We start from the raw sequence: 13,014 nt of genomic DNA, 5'->3' as shown, positions 1-13,014 counted from the left end.
AGAGGGAGAGGAGCAGATCAGAGAGAAGTGGATTAATTTGTCAAGTGTGGAGCTGGAAGGAGAGCCGTTAGGTCAGCATGCTGCACTGTAGGAACATTCTTTTTTCTGTGTTTTTTTTATTTTTATTTTTTGCTACGTTGTTTTGCGTTTTTATTTGTGTATCTCCCGATTGTTTCGCAGACCCCGTAAGTCGTCTTCGCAAAGAGTCCGTTGTCATAGTGACACGCAAACGGGAACAGAGCATGACAGAGTAAAACAGGTCGTGTTTCAGATGTTGTTGTCAGAGTCATGATCTCGCTCTCTTTTCAGAAAAGGCGCTCTCCGTCCCGGCCTCTTGCGCCGCGCCTCGGCTGTCAAACGCTTCCTTTCATCCATCTGAAATGTTAACGGCGGTGATATCTGGCAGCTACGAATCACATTTTGTATAACAAGATCCTGACAATGGGCCTCGACTTGAATGCCCCCCCCTCCACCCCCCAGAAACATTTTATGTTTCTGTGAATTATTGATAAAATGGTTATGAAGAGGCTGAAGGTTGACTTTAGAACATTCTTTGTGGCATCCCAGAGCATCTGAACTCTCACGAAAACATATTTAATCCCAGCAAACAAAACCAGTGGCTTATTTATTTCTAAAACTTGTAAGATGTTAGAGGGAATATACTTTGTCTTCATTTTCTTTTGCATGAAATTGCATGAAAGGCAACATAAACCATCCAGACAGGCTGTGAAACGGAGACGTGAGGAGTTGCTGAATAATTTTGTACTTCAGTGAATTGTTCTATAATCATAGAATATGTATTAAAAAAAATTCTATCTTCTTTCTTATTGTTTCTATTTTTTATTTCTACTATGAACCAGGATATTGCATCTGTGATAAAGTTTGAATTGGATGGATAACTTAATAATGCATTCTAAATGATAATGTTTTGAACTAGAAAAACTTGCAGTTTCATCCATTAGTGCATCAATGAATAGTAGTATATACGATTAGTATATGCAAATTCCACTGGTGAGCTGAAGTAGCCTATTGAATATTTGAACAATTTAATGGAGAAGTTCATTTTTTTTTAGCCTTTATCTTAATTTTTACTGCTCCCACTGTAGACGCTTTAAAGCCTGTGTGAGAAATTTGGAAATTGTGTTATCGACACTTGTATTTGTATTAAGTGCCACAGCGTAATTAAGATGAAAAATTAAGTCCTTTTATTTTGTCCAAATTCTGCAAAAATGGAACCAAAAAGTAATCAAATTTATGCTCTGGAATCAAATAGTACTAAATTGCGTTGTCTAAATTTTGTCCCATAACAGACAAGTGCATCTTTATCATTTATATATATTTTGTCAGTCATTTTTTTAATACTAGAACAAGTGCAATTGGAGGACATTATTCAAATGTTAGCATGCTAATGCCATCATACTACGGCGTTCATGTCAGTCAGTTCATGTACAAGCAGCCTAACCTTTAAAGCTGCATAACTACAGCGATGGCTCAGGATGATCCTAGCCAGTCTGTCAGTCACATGGGTTATTGGTTACATGTGATTTTGTTGTTGGAGAGCAAAATAAAAAGTCAAACTCGGACTAATAAGACCGCGGTCAAGTCACGGTTCGATGCTTCTGCATTACATTTCAAACCAGAGAAACAAGGAAAATGTTACATTTCTTAAGCATTCAAAAGTGAACAAAGAAAGTGAAGATTTTCTGTCAAAAATTTAACTTTTAGCAAAAGAGTTCCCAGTGTGGAACTGAGTGGAGATTTTATGAATAAGAAAAGTTTAATGCTACATGTGTCCTTGTAAGAATAGTCTCTGCTACGGATAAAGACTAACAGGAATCCTGAAAGCAGGGAAGATTTCAGACAACATTGTGACATTCCTTTAGAATCCTACGTTTTTTTTAATTGGCTTCTGCTTCTCTTTTGCATCTTATTACCAAGTAATTACATAAAGTGTTACTCTCATGCCATGTTCAGACAGAATCAAGCTGTCCGCAGCGTTTTAACCCAAATGAACATAGGTTCTTTCATGATCATTTGTTGGCTGATAAAGTAAACAGATGGCAGAACAGTAGACTGGATGATGGCTGATGTGACATAAATTCAGGGTGTCAATGGTATCTTTTGTTGTTTTTTTGGGGGGGGTTTGCAGCTTGTGTGTGTGTGGCAGCTGCTGTCCCGTTGATAAGGCTCTGAAGGCCACTGCGTTCTGCCCATTGCATACATTTTCTGCTCGGCTGCTGAGAGTTGAATTGATTTCTTGCTTATTTCAAAGATCAGCAATCAACATCTTGACGTGGTGTAAAAGGCCTGGACGTTGTTATTACTTAGTGGCGGTGTGCGGCGCTGGATCAAACACGGGGTCAGCTCAGGGTGCTGATGTACGGAGGGTGTGGAGTGCCAAGTTCCAACAAATGAGTAACGTGTGAAATTATGATTTAAATGTGTCAACAATTTATTTAAAAGTGGAAATAAATACAGGAATGTCTTATTAAGTATAAAATCTATTGTATGCAACTCGATGAAATGCTTTGACTTCATATGAAAAGCTAGATATAATTATTTCGTGATTTAATAAATTATTTCTTGTCTCTGTACTGAAGCTCATCATGAATTAAATTAAACTGTCAACTCAGAACTTCAAAAAGAGGCTCAGTCCACCATGATGGACATCAGAGCAGCCGATGCACGCGTTAACTCCTGTAAAGTTTTTCAAAGAACAGACAGTTGGTAGCCTAAAATTGATTTTATTTAGCTGGTTTCACTGTAAAAGTGGGCGTAGGGTGATGAGTGATCAGCTGCACAAACAGACAAAAGATACAAACCAGATACACTCATCCTTCTCGTCTTCTGACGTCCGTCAAGGTGCCTCGCGTGACATAGTTGGAAAGTGTCAATAGAAACCCTTTGACATGGTTCAAACAGCAAGTCAAAACAACTTCTTCCAAGTTCGCTCTCACTCTGGGTCAATATTTTCAGTTGTTGTAATTCATTTGCTACAGTCTTTGGATGAGCAACTCCAGCCTCTGTATCTCTAGCTTTGTCTTACCTCATCCTGTGTGGAGGAAGCAGTCACAGACTTCAGACAGGATCAGTGTTAGCCCTGCCCGCTAGCTAACACCGGCTCATGCGCTCTTGTGAACTTATCGGAGACATTTCAGACCACGCTAAAGATACAGAGGCTAAGGTTGCTCACCCAGAGTTTGTGGCAAATAAATAGCAACAATTTAGTTATACTATGGAAGCTATTTATGTTCTCCTTAGGGAAGATATTGAACTCGGAGTCGCAGCAAACGTGGAAGACGTTGTCTTGACTTGCTGTTTGAAGCAGCCAATCAGACGTCAGGGTCTCTGTAGGAGCTGTCCTGATCCCGCCCACTGAGTTTGACAGCTGAAGTTTAAATTTTAAATTAATTCATAATGTTTTTCTGCACAGGAGCATAAAATAAATGATAAAATATTAAACTGTAAAATAACTAGATCTAGCTTTTAAAATGAAATCAATTGAGGCACACACAAATAATTCTACATTTATTAAGTTATTTCTATATTTCCACTTTTAATAAATGAATGACATTCAAATACTTGTTTAGGAAGTTATTTGTCACTCTTCGGTCTCCATACAACAATCACAAAGTTCAAGCCTCTGCATGCAGCTGGACAAAAAGGACAAAAACTGTAAGAGGCAAGCTGCTTGTTATCCACTCTGAATTGGTTCCCCGCCGATAATTATCTTAAAAGTAAATCTTCAGATGACATTTCTTCACCCAGCAGCTGCTTTGTCCTGATCCAGTTTTACCACTGAAACAGTTGAATGGAAGCCCCAGAAGGAGCGAGCTCAGAGCTCGTTCAGCGGGCCTCCAGCCTTCACCAGCCATCAGCCCGCAGCAATTAGAGCAGCGTGGACATAATGACTCGCTCAGCTGGTCACTTTCTGTGTCCGCTGTGCCTCGGTGTGAGGCCTGTCAGGAGAGGCATCCTCATCTGAGTCACAGCAACGCTTCTGCGACCGCGGCATTACTGATGAGCTCTGCCGCCGCCGCCGCCGCTGAGACGATTGGACGTCTAGAAATAGACCGTAAATGTTACTTTTAGTGTTTTTTTTTTCTTTTAAGAAAGTTTGTTACTAAATGGTACATCTCTAAGTGTTTCTGAATACCGTATCTGAGCCTGCTGCAATAAGCGATGATTCAATTGATCGCATTTTTAGTTCAAATGAGTTCAATTTCCATTCATATTTTTTGTTCAGAGACACAATAATCCATTTTAATTATGGTTTTAGTTGATTTATTTTATTTCATTTTATTTATTGTTTTTGTTTGGCGTGTTTTATTTTAAATATTTAAAATTTAGGGGTGCACCGATCGCAGTTTTTAGGCCGATCACCGATTAGCGATCTTTAAAAAGCCTGACCTGCCGATTCTGATTTTGAATTTTTCATTTTTGACTTAAATGTCGATAAATATAACAAGAAAATCGCCGAGTTGGCAACAGTGGGGTGAAGATTGCTAGATGTAGACATGCAGACATGACCTGCTGGGCCGGTCTGTCAATCAAACCTCTGTCATGGGAAAGGAAAAGAGGAAAGTGGTTGATTTTTAGAGGTTTGCTGAGGCAGATGAGATTGGGGGATAAGATCAACTTCACATGTAATTATCGGTTGGTCACTGATCTCCCAAAACGAAGGAAATCGGTGCAGCCCTATTGAAATATCTTCCAGTTTAGTGCTAAGTTTATTGGTCTTTGAGAGCTCAAATTTGCGTTATTATGTTATATTATATTACCTGAAAACCATCTCAAAACGACAGTATTAAGATTGCAGTAATTATCGCAATAAAATTACTGGGACAATTTATCATCCAGCAAAATCTGTTATCGTGACTGGCCTTGATATCTGCAGGTGAATGAAATACTTTCTTAGAAGTATTAACCCTGCTTATTTTCCAAGGTTCTGGTTCATCACCCTTTTTACTTCACAGTGATAAAAGTGACCTCACCTGCAAAAAAAGCCTTGCTCTCCACATCCTACATCTTTCAAAGAGAGGACAGGATGAAGCTCTGAAACTCTCACTAAAAACACAAGGCAGCAATATGAACTTGGAACCCTTTGAAAGTGTGAGATCGGACAGGCCATAAAAGGGTGTTTCAATCACCCCGTCCCCCTCCTTCATCTCTATCTCCGGAGTACTCAGGAACACTGAACCCCCTTCTCGTGCTCTGGCGTTCAATGGGGATCTGAGGGCTGAGTGGAGCCCAGGTGGCAGCCATCACGGCTGAGTGTCGCCGACAGCCATCAGGCGCCCGAGCAAGGCATTCCCCCTCTGCGTGTTTCCAGTGGGAGAAATGGAACAGACATGGCACTCCAGCTGAAGTGCAGCAAATGTTCGCTCTTTGTTTGTGCTGCAATTTTTTAGGAAATGTAATCTCAGACATATCACATTATATTGATGCATTAAAGTTTTTTTTTTCAGTTTGTCATAGACAAAAGCACCCCCTTCTTGTTTCTTAAAGCTGGGGTTTGTAACTTTTATAGAAAAATATTTTTAGTATTTATTAAAACTGTCAGTATGACAGTACTGTATCAGGCAAAATATCTGAAAAAACTTAGTTCCTCTACCTTTGCCCCGTGCTAACTACGGAAATGTTCAGCTTTGTCAGAAACAACCAATTAGAGCTAGGAGGAGGGTCTTAGTGGTGTCAATCAAGCTTGTGCGTTTATTCCCGCCAGTTGAGCTGATGACGATTCTCCTGAAACACAATGTTGTTTCTCTGCCTTTAGCTCATTGAGCAATGCATACTCGTCATTGGTTGACAGCGCTAAGGCCCTCCTCCTGGATCTGATTGGTTGTTTTTGGCAGGGAGCGGTGCGTTTCTGCAGATGGCAGCAGTAGCACTAGGAGATGGTGGAAATCGATCTTTTTCACTGATTATCTGTGTCACATCATACTGTCACAACATGGTCACAGTTTTAACAATTTTTTTTTTTTTAAAGTTACATACTCGAGCTTTAATGAAACTTCTGGTAAAGTCCGGTGAGCCACACTCATCAAGCTAAATGACAATGACTACATCTATTATTTAAACATCTAAAGTGTTTGTTGAAAAATGTTTCCAGCCTCAAAACCTATGTGAAAAATCAACATAAAAGGAAATTAATCATGGTTTTTACAAATAAGTGTGGCATGCATATGTATTCCCAGCCGCCATCACAATGTCATCGTAACGAATTTCTCTATCACCAAGGTCGCCCCGGAAACAGGATTTGGTAGAATATTGAGTACGACGCATGCAAATCCCGATCCCAGTAATATATTATCTGGTCAGACTTTGTGGTGCCTTCACTTGATGATAATTTTTAATGACAAATCACACAGAGTGGTTGGAACATTGTATTGATGTCAAATTAAGAAAGGAGCAAGAAAAGTGTATGGCAATCATAATCGACAAGGTCACTAAACTATTCAGAAGTTGCATCGCTTGCATTTTTTTTTTTTTTACTTTTTGGCACTCTATAAATCTGGTCTTTATGGAATAATCCATATAAGAACCACATCGTACTCAGTGGAACCGCTGCCCTGGTTGGACCCAATACTGAACCTTTTGGTCTACATGCAAAATGCTATCTATGGGTAGAAAACTAATGGAGCACATCACAACAAACCCTCACCAACATGACCCATGGTACTGGATAATCATGCTGGTGGGATTCTTTCTTTTTTTTTTTGTTTCTTTTTTTTTGCAGAAACAGGGAAACAAGGTTTGTGATGATGGATGGAGCTGCAAGAAAACTTATTAGAGGCTGCCGAAGGCTTGAGATTGAGACAGAGATCCATCTTTGAGCAGAATGACCACCCTTAGGATACGAGCCAGAGCTGCAGTTAAGAAAGGCCACCTGATGTCGAATCCATCGCATAAAGTTCCCGTTTTGTTCAACGACGTGTATGCTTGTAATGTAGATACAATTGAAGGGGCCAGAATAACTTTGCAAGTCACTGTCCTCTCAATCTTTTTGCTCTGCCAGGTGTCCTGTAAAAGCCAGCGCCATTATTCTCTCTCAGCTTGGTGCGGTAATGCTTACCACTGCGGTGGGCCTGAAAGTTGCCCAGTCCTGAGGAAGTTCTAATAGCTGTTGGGAAGCAGCCCCCATGTGGTGTCGTGTTTCACATTAGCAAGTGACGAATCGCTCAGATAAAGGTTGCAGAGGGAGGAGAGGCGGCTAAACAGGAGAAATCTCAACAGTTATTAAATGTCATCTAATCAGACCGGCCACTCAGACAAATAATGCTCCACGATATCTGGCATTGACTCCTAATTCTGGTTTTGTCTTGTTTTAATAAAGTGGTCAGTGAAGGGGAAGCGTTAAGTTTTCTCTCTTTTTTTGTGTCTTTTTGTCCTCCATCACTGTGTTCTACTGAACAGGACTACACCAGCCTAAAACTCTAAGCGCAACAGCACCGTCTTTCGCTCACGCTACGGTCCGACTTTGGTTTGTTTTCCTGCGTGCCGTGAGCAGCTTAAGTGCGGATCATGACCTATCGCTCTCTTTGCCAGCTAATGTTGTCATTAGCCGGAAGCGTCCAGCCATCCGTGGCTCGGCTCTTGCCGATGTCTGCTCTGCTAATTTCAAGAAGCGCAGGGCTGCCAAGACAGATAAGAAAGCTGCCCCCTTTTGTGCGTGGGCATGCATGAGCCAAATCCAACAAAGGATGAATACTGAACGCTTTCATGATGGGAAAAAGAAACACATAAAATGCATCGGAGGAATGTGGTGGAAATGCTGTTTCACAGTGATGCCCATCTGGTATAACTCGATGCTCATTAATAATTACATGTAAAATTGGTCAAAAATAAATAAATTTGTTTGTCGTCTTTACCTTGGTAGCTATACTATACAGTTTGAATTTACATTGAAGATTTGATTCAGATAAGTCTGAATTTGGATTTTCTTTGCATTCATTTTATTGGTATGGAAATAGAGATTGAATTAACTGAAGCATGAGCATGCTGTACACACACACCTGGGATGAACATAATATGAAGCAGAGACCGGTTGGAGATTTGTGTTGCCAATTTCTGATTACTACGTTTGGGAAACGCTTCTATGTAAGAACCGTAAATGACAAACTTTTAATTAGTCCTTCATGCATAAATTTAGCTGTCATAAAACATTGAAATGTTCTTAAAATAGTTCCAAAGTTTATACATTTATCTCTGTGTATATTACTGAAAATGTGGTAATACATTGAAATGCCAAAGGGAGTGAGTTGGACAGAGTTGCAGTTGACCACCAGTTGCCTTGGCGGTAATCAAACACGACTAACCCCAAAGAGCCGTGATTCATGAATACTTTCTAAAAAAAAATTGTAAATGCCTGTTTTAATGGCTAAAACCCTCAATATGTGTTAATATGCATTAGTACCCACAACACAGCAAGAAGCTAACAGCTACAGTGTTCCTAATCTTCAGTCGTGGGGCACAGCCAATCAGTGCCAAGGAAAACGAAGGATGAATTGTTCTTCTGCAGTGTTTGCTTTGTTAGTAGAGTTTCGAGTAGAATTGCGCCTTGAGGCGCCCTCAGGTTGCGTTTTCTTTCCACTATGTCAGTCCAAGAAAAATACCTGTAAATATTCACACCATAAAAACATAATACAGTAACCAAACAGCAGTAGACGTTACATTTTGCCAAATGCCACCATTAAAAATAACCACCATGAAATATACATCAAATATATTGATCGGTGTTCCAGTTATTACTAATCAAAGACAACCCTAAACAGGTGGATTTTTAGCCTTCATAAAAACCACCTGTTTCCTGTTTTGGTGTTTTCTGGAAGTTTGTTCCAGACAAGAGGAAAATAAAAACTGAATGTTGCTTCTCCAGGTTTGGTGAAAAGTCAAACTCTCCCTCTCTATGCAAACGTAGCAGCCTGCAGGAACCGCTGATATGACTCCAAGGAAAAATACAATATCTTCCTCACCAATACTGAAAATGGCTAATGGAGTCTTCCCATAGTGACGACTTCCACACTGAAGAGTGTTTTTTGCCAATGTGACATTATCGGTTAGGCATGTTGATGACGTGTGATCTGAGAAATAAATAGATATTTAGCTGCTGAATGGCCAATTACGTGACACTTTAATCAATTTTAACTGATTTCATATGATCTCACATATGCTATTGAATCATTAAACCACGTGACACATGAGAGTCATATTTATGTTTATATGCCTTCCAAAAAATCTGTCTCTTTGCCTTCATGCTTTAATTGTCGGCTGTGAACAGAAGGGAAGACATATTGCTCCACTTTTGAAGAGGAGATAAAAAATAAATACTCTCATGTGTCAGAGATAAGTGTCTTGGTTTTTGGTGGGGTTGGGGCGGGATTTCTGTTGTTTATCTCTTTGTCTGAGTCTAATACAGATAAATGCCTCTGGGCAAGTCTCGCGTGTGTTTGTGTTGACTGAATTAAAGTGAAAAAGTAGCAACAGTCTGTCTCGCCTAAATTGTTCACTGTCGGCAGGAGAAACTTAATCAGGCTCCCTTTGGCATCCGCTAAGTCAGGCAGAGAAGAAACTCATCTTTATATATATATATATGTAAGAAAAAAAAAGATTAGCATGAGTCAAGGCGCGCTATATCTCAGATTCCGTGGTTCTCTCTTAAAGATGTCTTTCAAGTGGAATTCCTTTGATATTTATTAGTAGGGGCCACTAATTAAATCTGAATTATTTTAAATGTTCGCGCTCAGCTTAGATGGAAATCGGAAGGGAGAATTTAAAAGGCAAGGCACTTAATCGACCTTTATGTGATCTGCATTAGTAAGCACTCGCTCATCAGACCTCCGTCTCCCCTCAGACGATGAGGCTGCGTCACCGCCGCGCTTCGCCGCACCTGTTCGGCGCTGAACGGAGCCACGTGCCGGCAGCTTTTGTTCGCGTCGACTCTCACTTTTTGGCTGAGCCCACTCAGGAGTTGAAACCGGATCTGCAAACGATGACGTCGGTCCTCTTTTGTCATCCGTGTCTCCGCAGGGCGCGAGGGGGTTCAAAAAAATAAAAAATTAAAAAAAACCATTTACAAAACTTAAGAGATTAGAATGACTGAAAGGAGAACAAAAAAGCTTTCTTTGCTTGAAGGATAAACAAGCTGGTTGTCTTTTCAGGACATGGAGTGGTTTTGTTCCAGTGGCTAATTACTTTTGTTTTCACTCATTCTCTTAGCTCCAGCTCAGGTGGGTATAATGACACACCTGGCACTGCTGGTTAAGTTATGATTATGGTTATTTAAAGCCAATTCAAACCCCAGTCAAGACGGACATGTCAGGCTTTTCCTGACATGCTTCCTGTGCTTCCTGCTTGCTGTCACAACGCAGTCAAAACTGCCACCTCGCAGAGGGAAAAGTGACACAATGTGTGTGAAGCTTAGTTTCTTTTCCTTTTTTTTTTTTTTAGATTTTATTTTTGTTCCGTTTGACACTAGTTACTTCCCCCCACACCACCACTTCATTCCCTGCAGGAGTCAGTTGTGACGGCCGAAGCGACGGAGTGCGTCAGCGTTATCTTCGGTTATAATTTCCAACAGATGATGTTGTGATCCGGAGCAAACAAATTCAATTTTATGCAAGGATTAAGAGATTTGTGGGATTTTACTGTTCAACTACCAGTCACGATCTGAAACTAGATTATCACTCTTAATACTGCTTAGTCACAGGATCTGCCTTTCCAGGGGGTTTAGGGGAGTTATAGTGTTTGTTGTTGTGATGGGGTGTGGGGGAATCTTTATGCAAATTATTTATGCTGTTTTAACAATGAAAACATGCCATTAGTAATGTCTGCCAGTCCTCAGATCTTACAGCAGGATTTTGATTGTTCTTTTTTTTTTACATTGTACTGTTCTTCCCAGTGTTGCCAATAACACCTACATACTTATATCGAGGTTTTAAACTGCTAACTTTCCTGTCATTCAGTTGCTCTGGGTTAAAGTGGCTTTAATGAGATGTTAGAAAGAAAGAAAAAATCAGGTTTTCTACTGTTGTCTGGAAAGCTTAAATCTCCTCTGCCTCTTTCTACCAATCACCAGTCATGTACTGGACATAGTCTGCAGTTCCAACAATCTGATTATAAGCAATTAATAATTAAATAATCTTTACTGATGTTTGATGTACGCTACAAAATGTGATTAAAGTCCTCACATCCTTTCGATACTTCTGATTAGCAAGACATGTTCATAGAAACCTATTAACTTGACCTACACAGGGCAGCTGTATTTCATAAAGGTTTGCTTTATGATTTCAATACAATATAATAAGTATCGCTGCATTAGCATCTGGCAATCAGAAATGTATAAAAATCCACCCTTTAATTCATAGGTATTTATTAAATTATTAGGTGGTTCTAAAAAATATAGTGGTACGAAAAAATGTGGTTACGAAAAAGTAATTATCCCTCATGCTTCCTAGGAATACAACAAAAGCCATTTCTATTTATTTTTACATTTTATTTTACGTTTCTTTTTTCTTCTTTTTTTTTAAACTGATCAAAGCATTAAGTAGGACGTTTATACGTGTTGATCTTCATAAAACAGAACACAACTATGGAAAAATACCGACTTTGCTTTTTTTTTTTTTCCTTTTACTTGGTGATGAGTTTACACCAGGTATAAATATCAGCTTTGTGCTATTTCAGTCCTAAATCTAAAAAGTGTGTTAGCATTGTACAGGAAGTTAGCCTGTAATTGCTTCACTATGTTTATGGTATAGTATATATACTATGTTTATGGTATATATTGTTTATGCAGGTATCATATCAAAGCCATATTGTTGCTTTTAAAGCTTTGAAACTGTACAAAAGTGAAACGGCATTCATAAGCAAAAGGCCAGGCAGCAGAAATCTCCAACCATCCCAAACGAAAATGAAATAAAACTGTTGCTGCAATCAAAATCAGCTGATCTCAAGGTTGATTAGGAGTAACGCGCAGCCTCCTGAGTGTTAAATGAACGGATGCTGGCATAATTGCGAGCTAATGAGGTTTAAAAGCCCAGATCGGTGGAGCTGTACTGTATGTATCTCTGTGATTTCTCCTCTCCTCTCTCCCTGTCTGTTGCTCTCTGTCTTTGCTCTGTTGCCATGGCATCTCAGCTCACCTCTCCAATCTGTTTTTGTGCTCCTATTAAAGGCTTCATCACCTGAACCCAAAGCGACAGCAGCAGCAGAAACACCAAAGGAAGCAGCCGAGCCCGAATCACCGGATGAAGTTTTTGGTAAGGGTATTAAAAACACGCCATCGATAGGAATTTACATGCAGATAAAAAAATAAAAAAATAATCTGCATCAATGGCATGAATAGGAGTTTTGTGGTTGATTTTAAATGTACTTTTAGAAGGATAGCTTTGACATGCTTTTATCAATTTGGCTCATTGCGATTTCGATCAAACAGTCACAATGTAAGATGAGGAAACGTTACTCAAAATCTGGTCTTCCAGGCTTCCTGCCATCAGCAGTCAGCAATTAGTTGCACAAGGAGCACAGGAAGGTTCATTTGCATGTGTGAAAGAGCAGTTGTTGTAGATAAGGGATTTCTATTTAAAACAAGTTGACATTTTAAACTGGCATGTTATACAAGCAATCAGCACAGTTACCATGGCTAGTGTTACTCGAGTCATGGACTCCCCGTCTAAATCCTTGAGAATAACGGTTCTTAACTTTTCCCCAAAGGTTGGCAACATTTCCCTATCAATCATGTTCCGTATCAGACAAAAGAGGGAAACCCACCCAGAAATAAACGGTGCTGTCATACATTCAAGCCTTCCCTTTAAAGAGCTTGTTAGTACTTGTTAGTTTCTGTGAAATATTTTTTTTTTTCAGTAAAAGTTCCCTTACCTGTTGTAGAGTGATGTCATAACCCCGTGAGCATGTTGGGAAAAGCATGTAACTCCTCGTACTGGTAGATGGAACAGCGCCAAACTATACAACAGTCTCCAATGATCTTAAATGGCTAACCATTAGCGAAAAGCACCA

At 39.7% G+C, this 13,014-nt stretch overlaps 1 protein-coding gene across 2 annotated transcripts in view; it reads left to right on the top strand.

Moving 5' to 3' along the window:
- Positions 1-13,014, top strand: part of LOC106908229 (myelin basic protein-like) — a 73,501-nt gene that overhangs the window by 34,102 nt on the left and 26,385 nt on the right. For both annotated transcript variants that reach the window (XM_088013781.1, XM_088013782.1), the window contains exon 3: positions 12,173-12,257. In XM_088013781.1, coding sequence (XP_087869907.1) covers positions 12,173-12,257 — 85 coding nt within the window. The remainder of the gene's footprint in view (positions 1-12,172; positions 12,258-13,014) is intronic.

The sequence above is a fragment of the Poecilia mexicana genome, unplaced genomic scaffold, assembly GCF_051168715.1.
Source record: "Poecilia mexicana isolate PSO_F unplaced genomic scaffold, ASM5116871v1 scaffold_16, whole genome shotgun sequence".
Classification (NCBI taxonomy): Eukaryota; Metazoa; Chordata; class Actinopteri; order Cyprinodontiformes; family Poeciliidae; genus Poecilia; species Poecilia mexicana.
The sequence above is the reverse complement of the archived record's forward strand: the minus strand, read 5'-3'. Positions and strand labels throughout refer to the sequence as shown.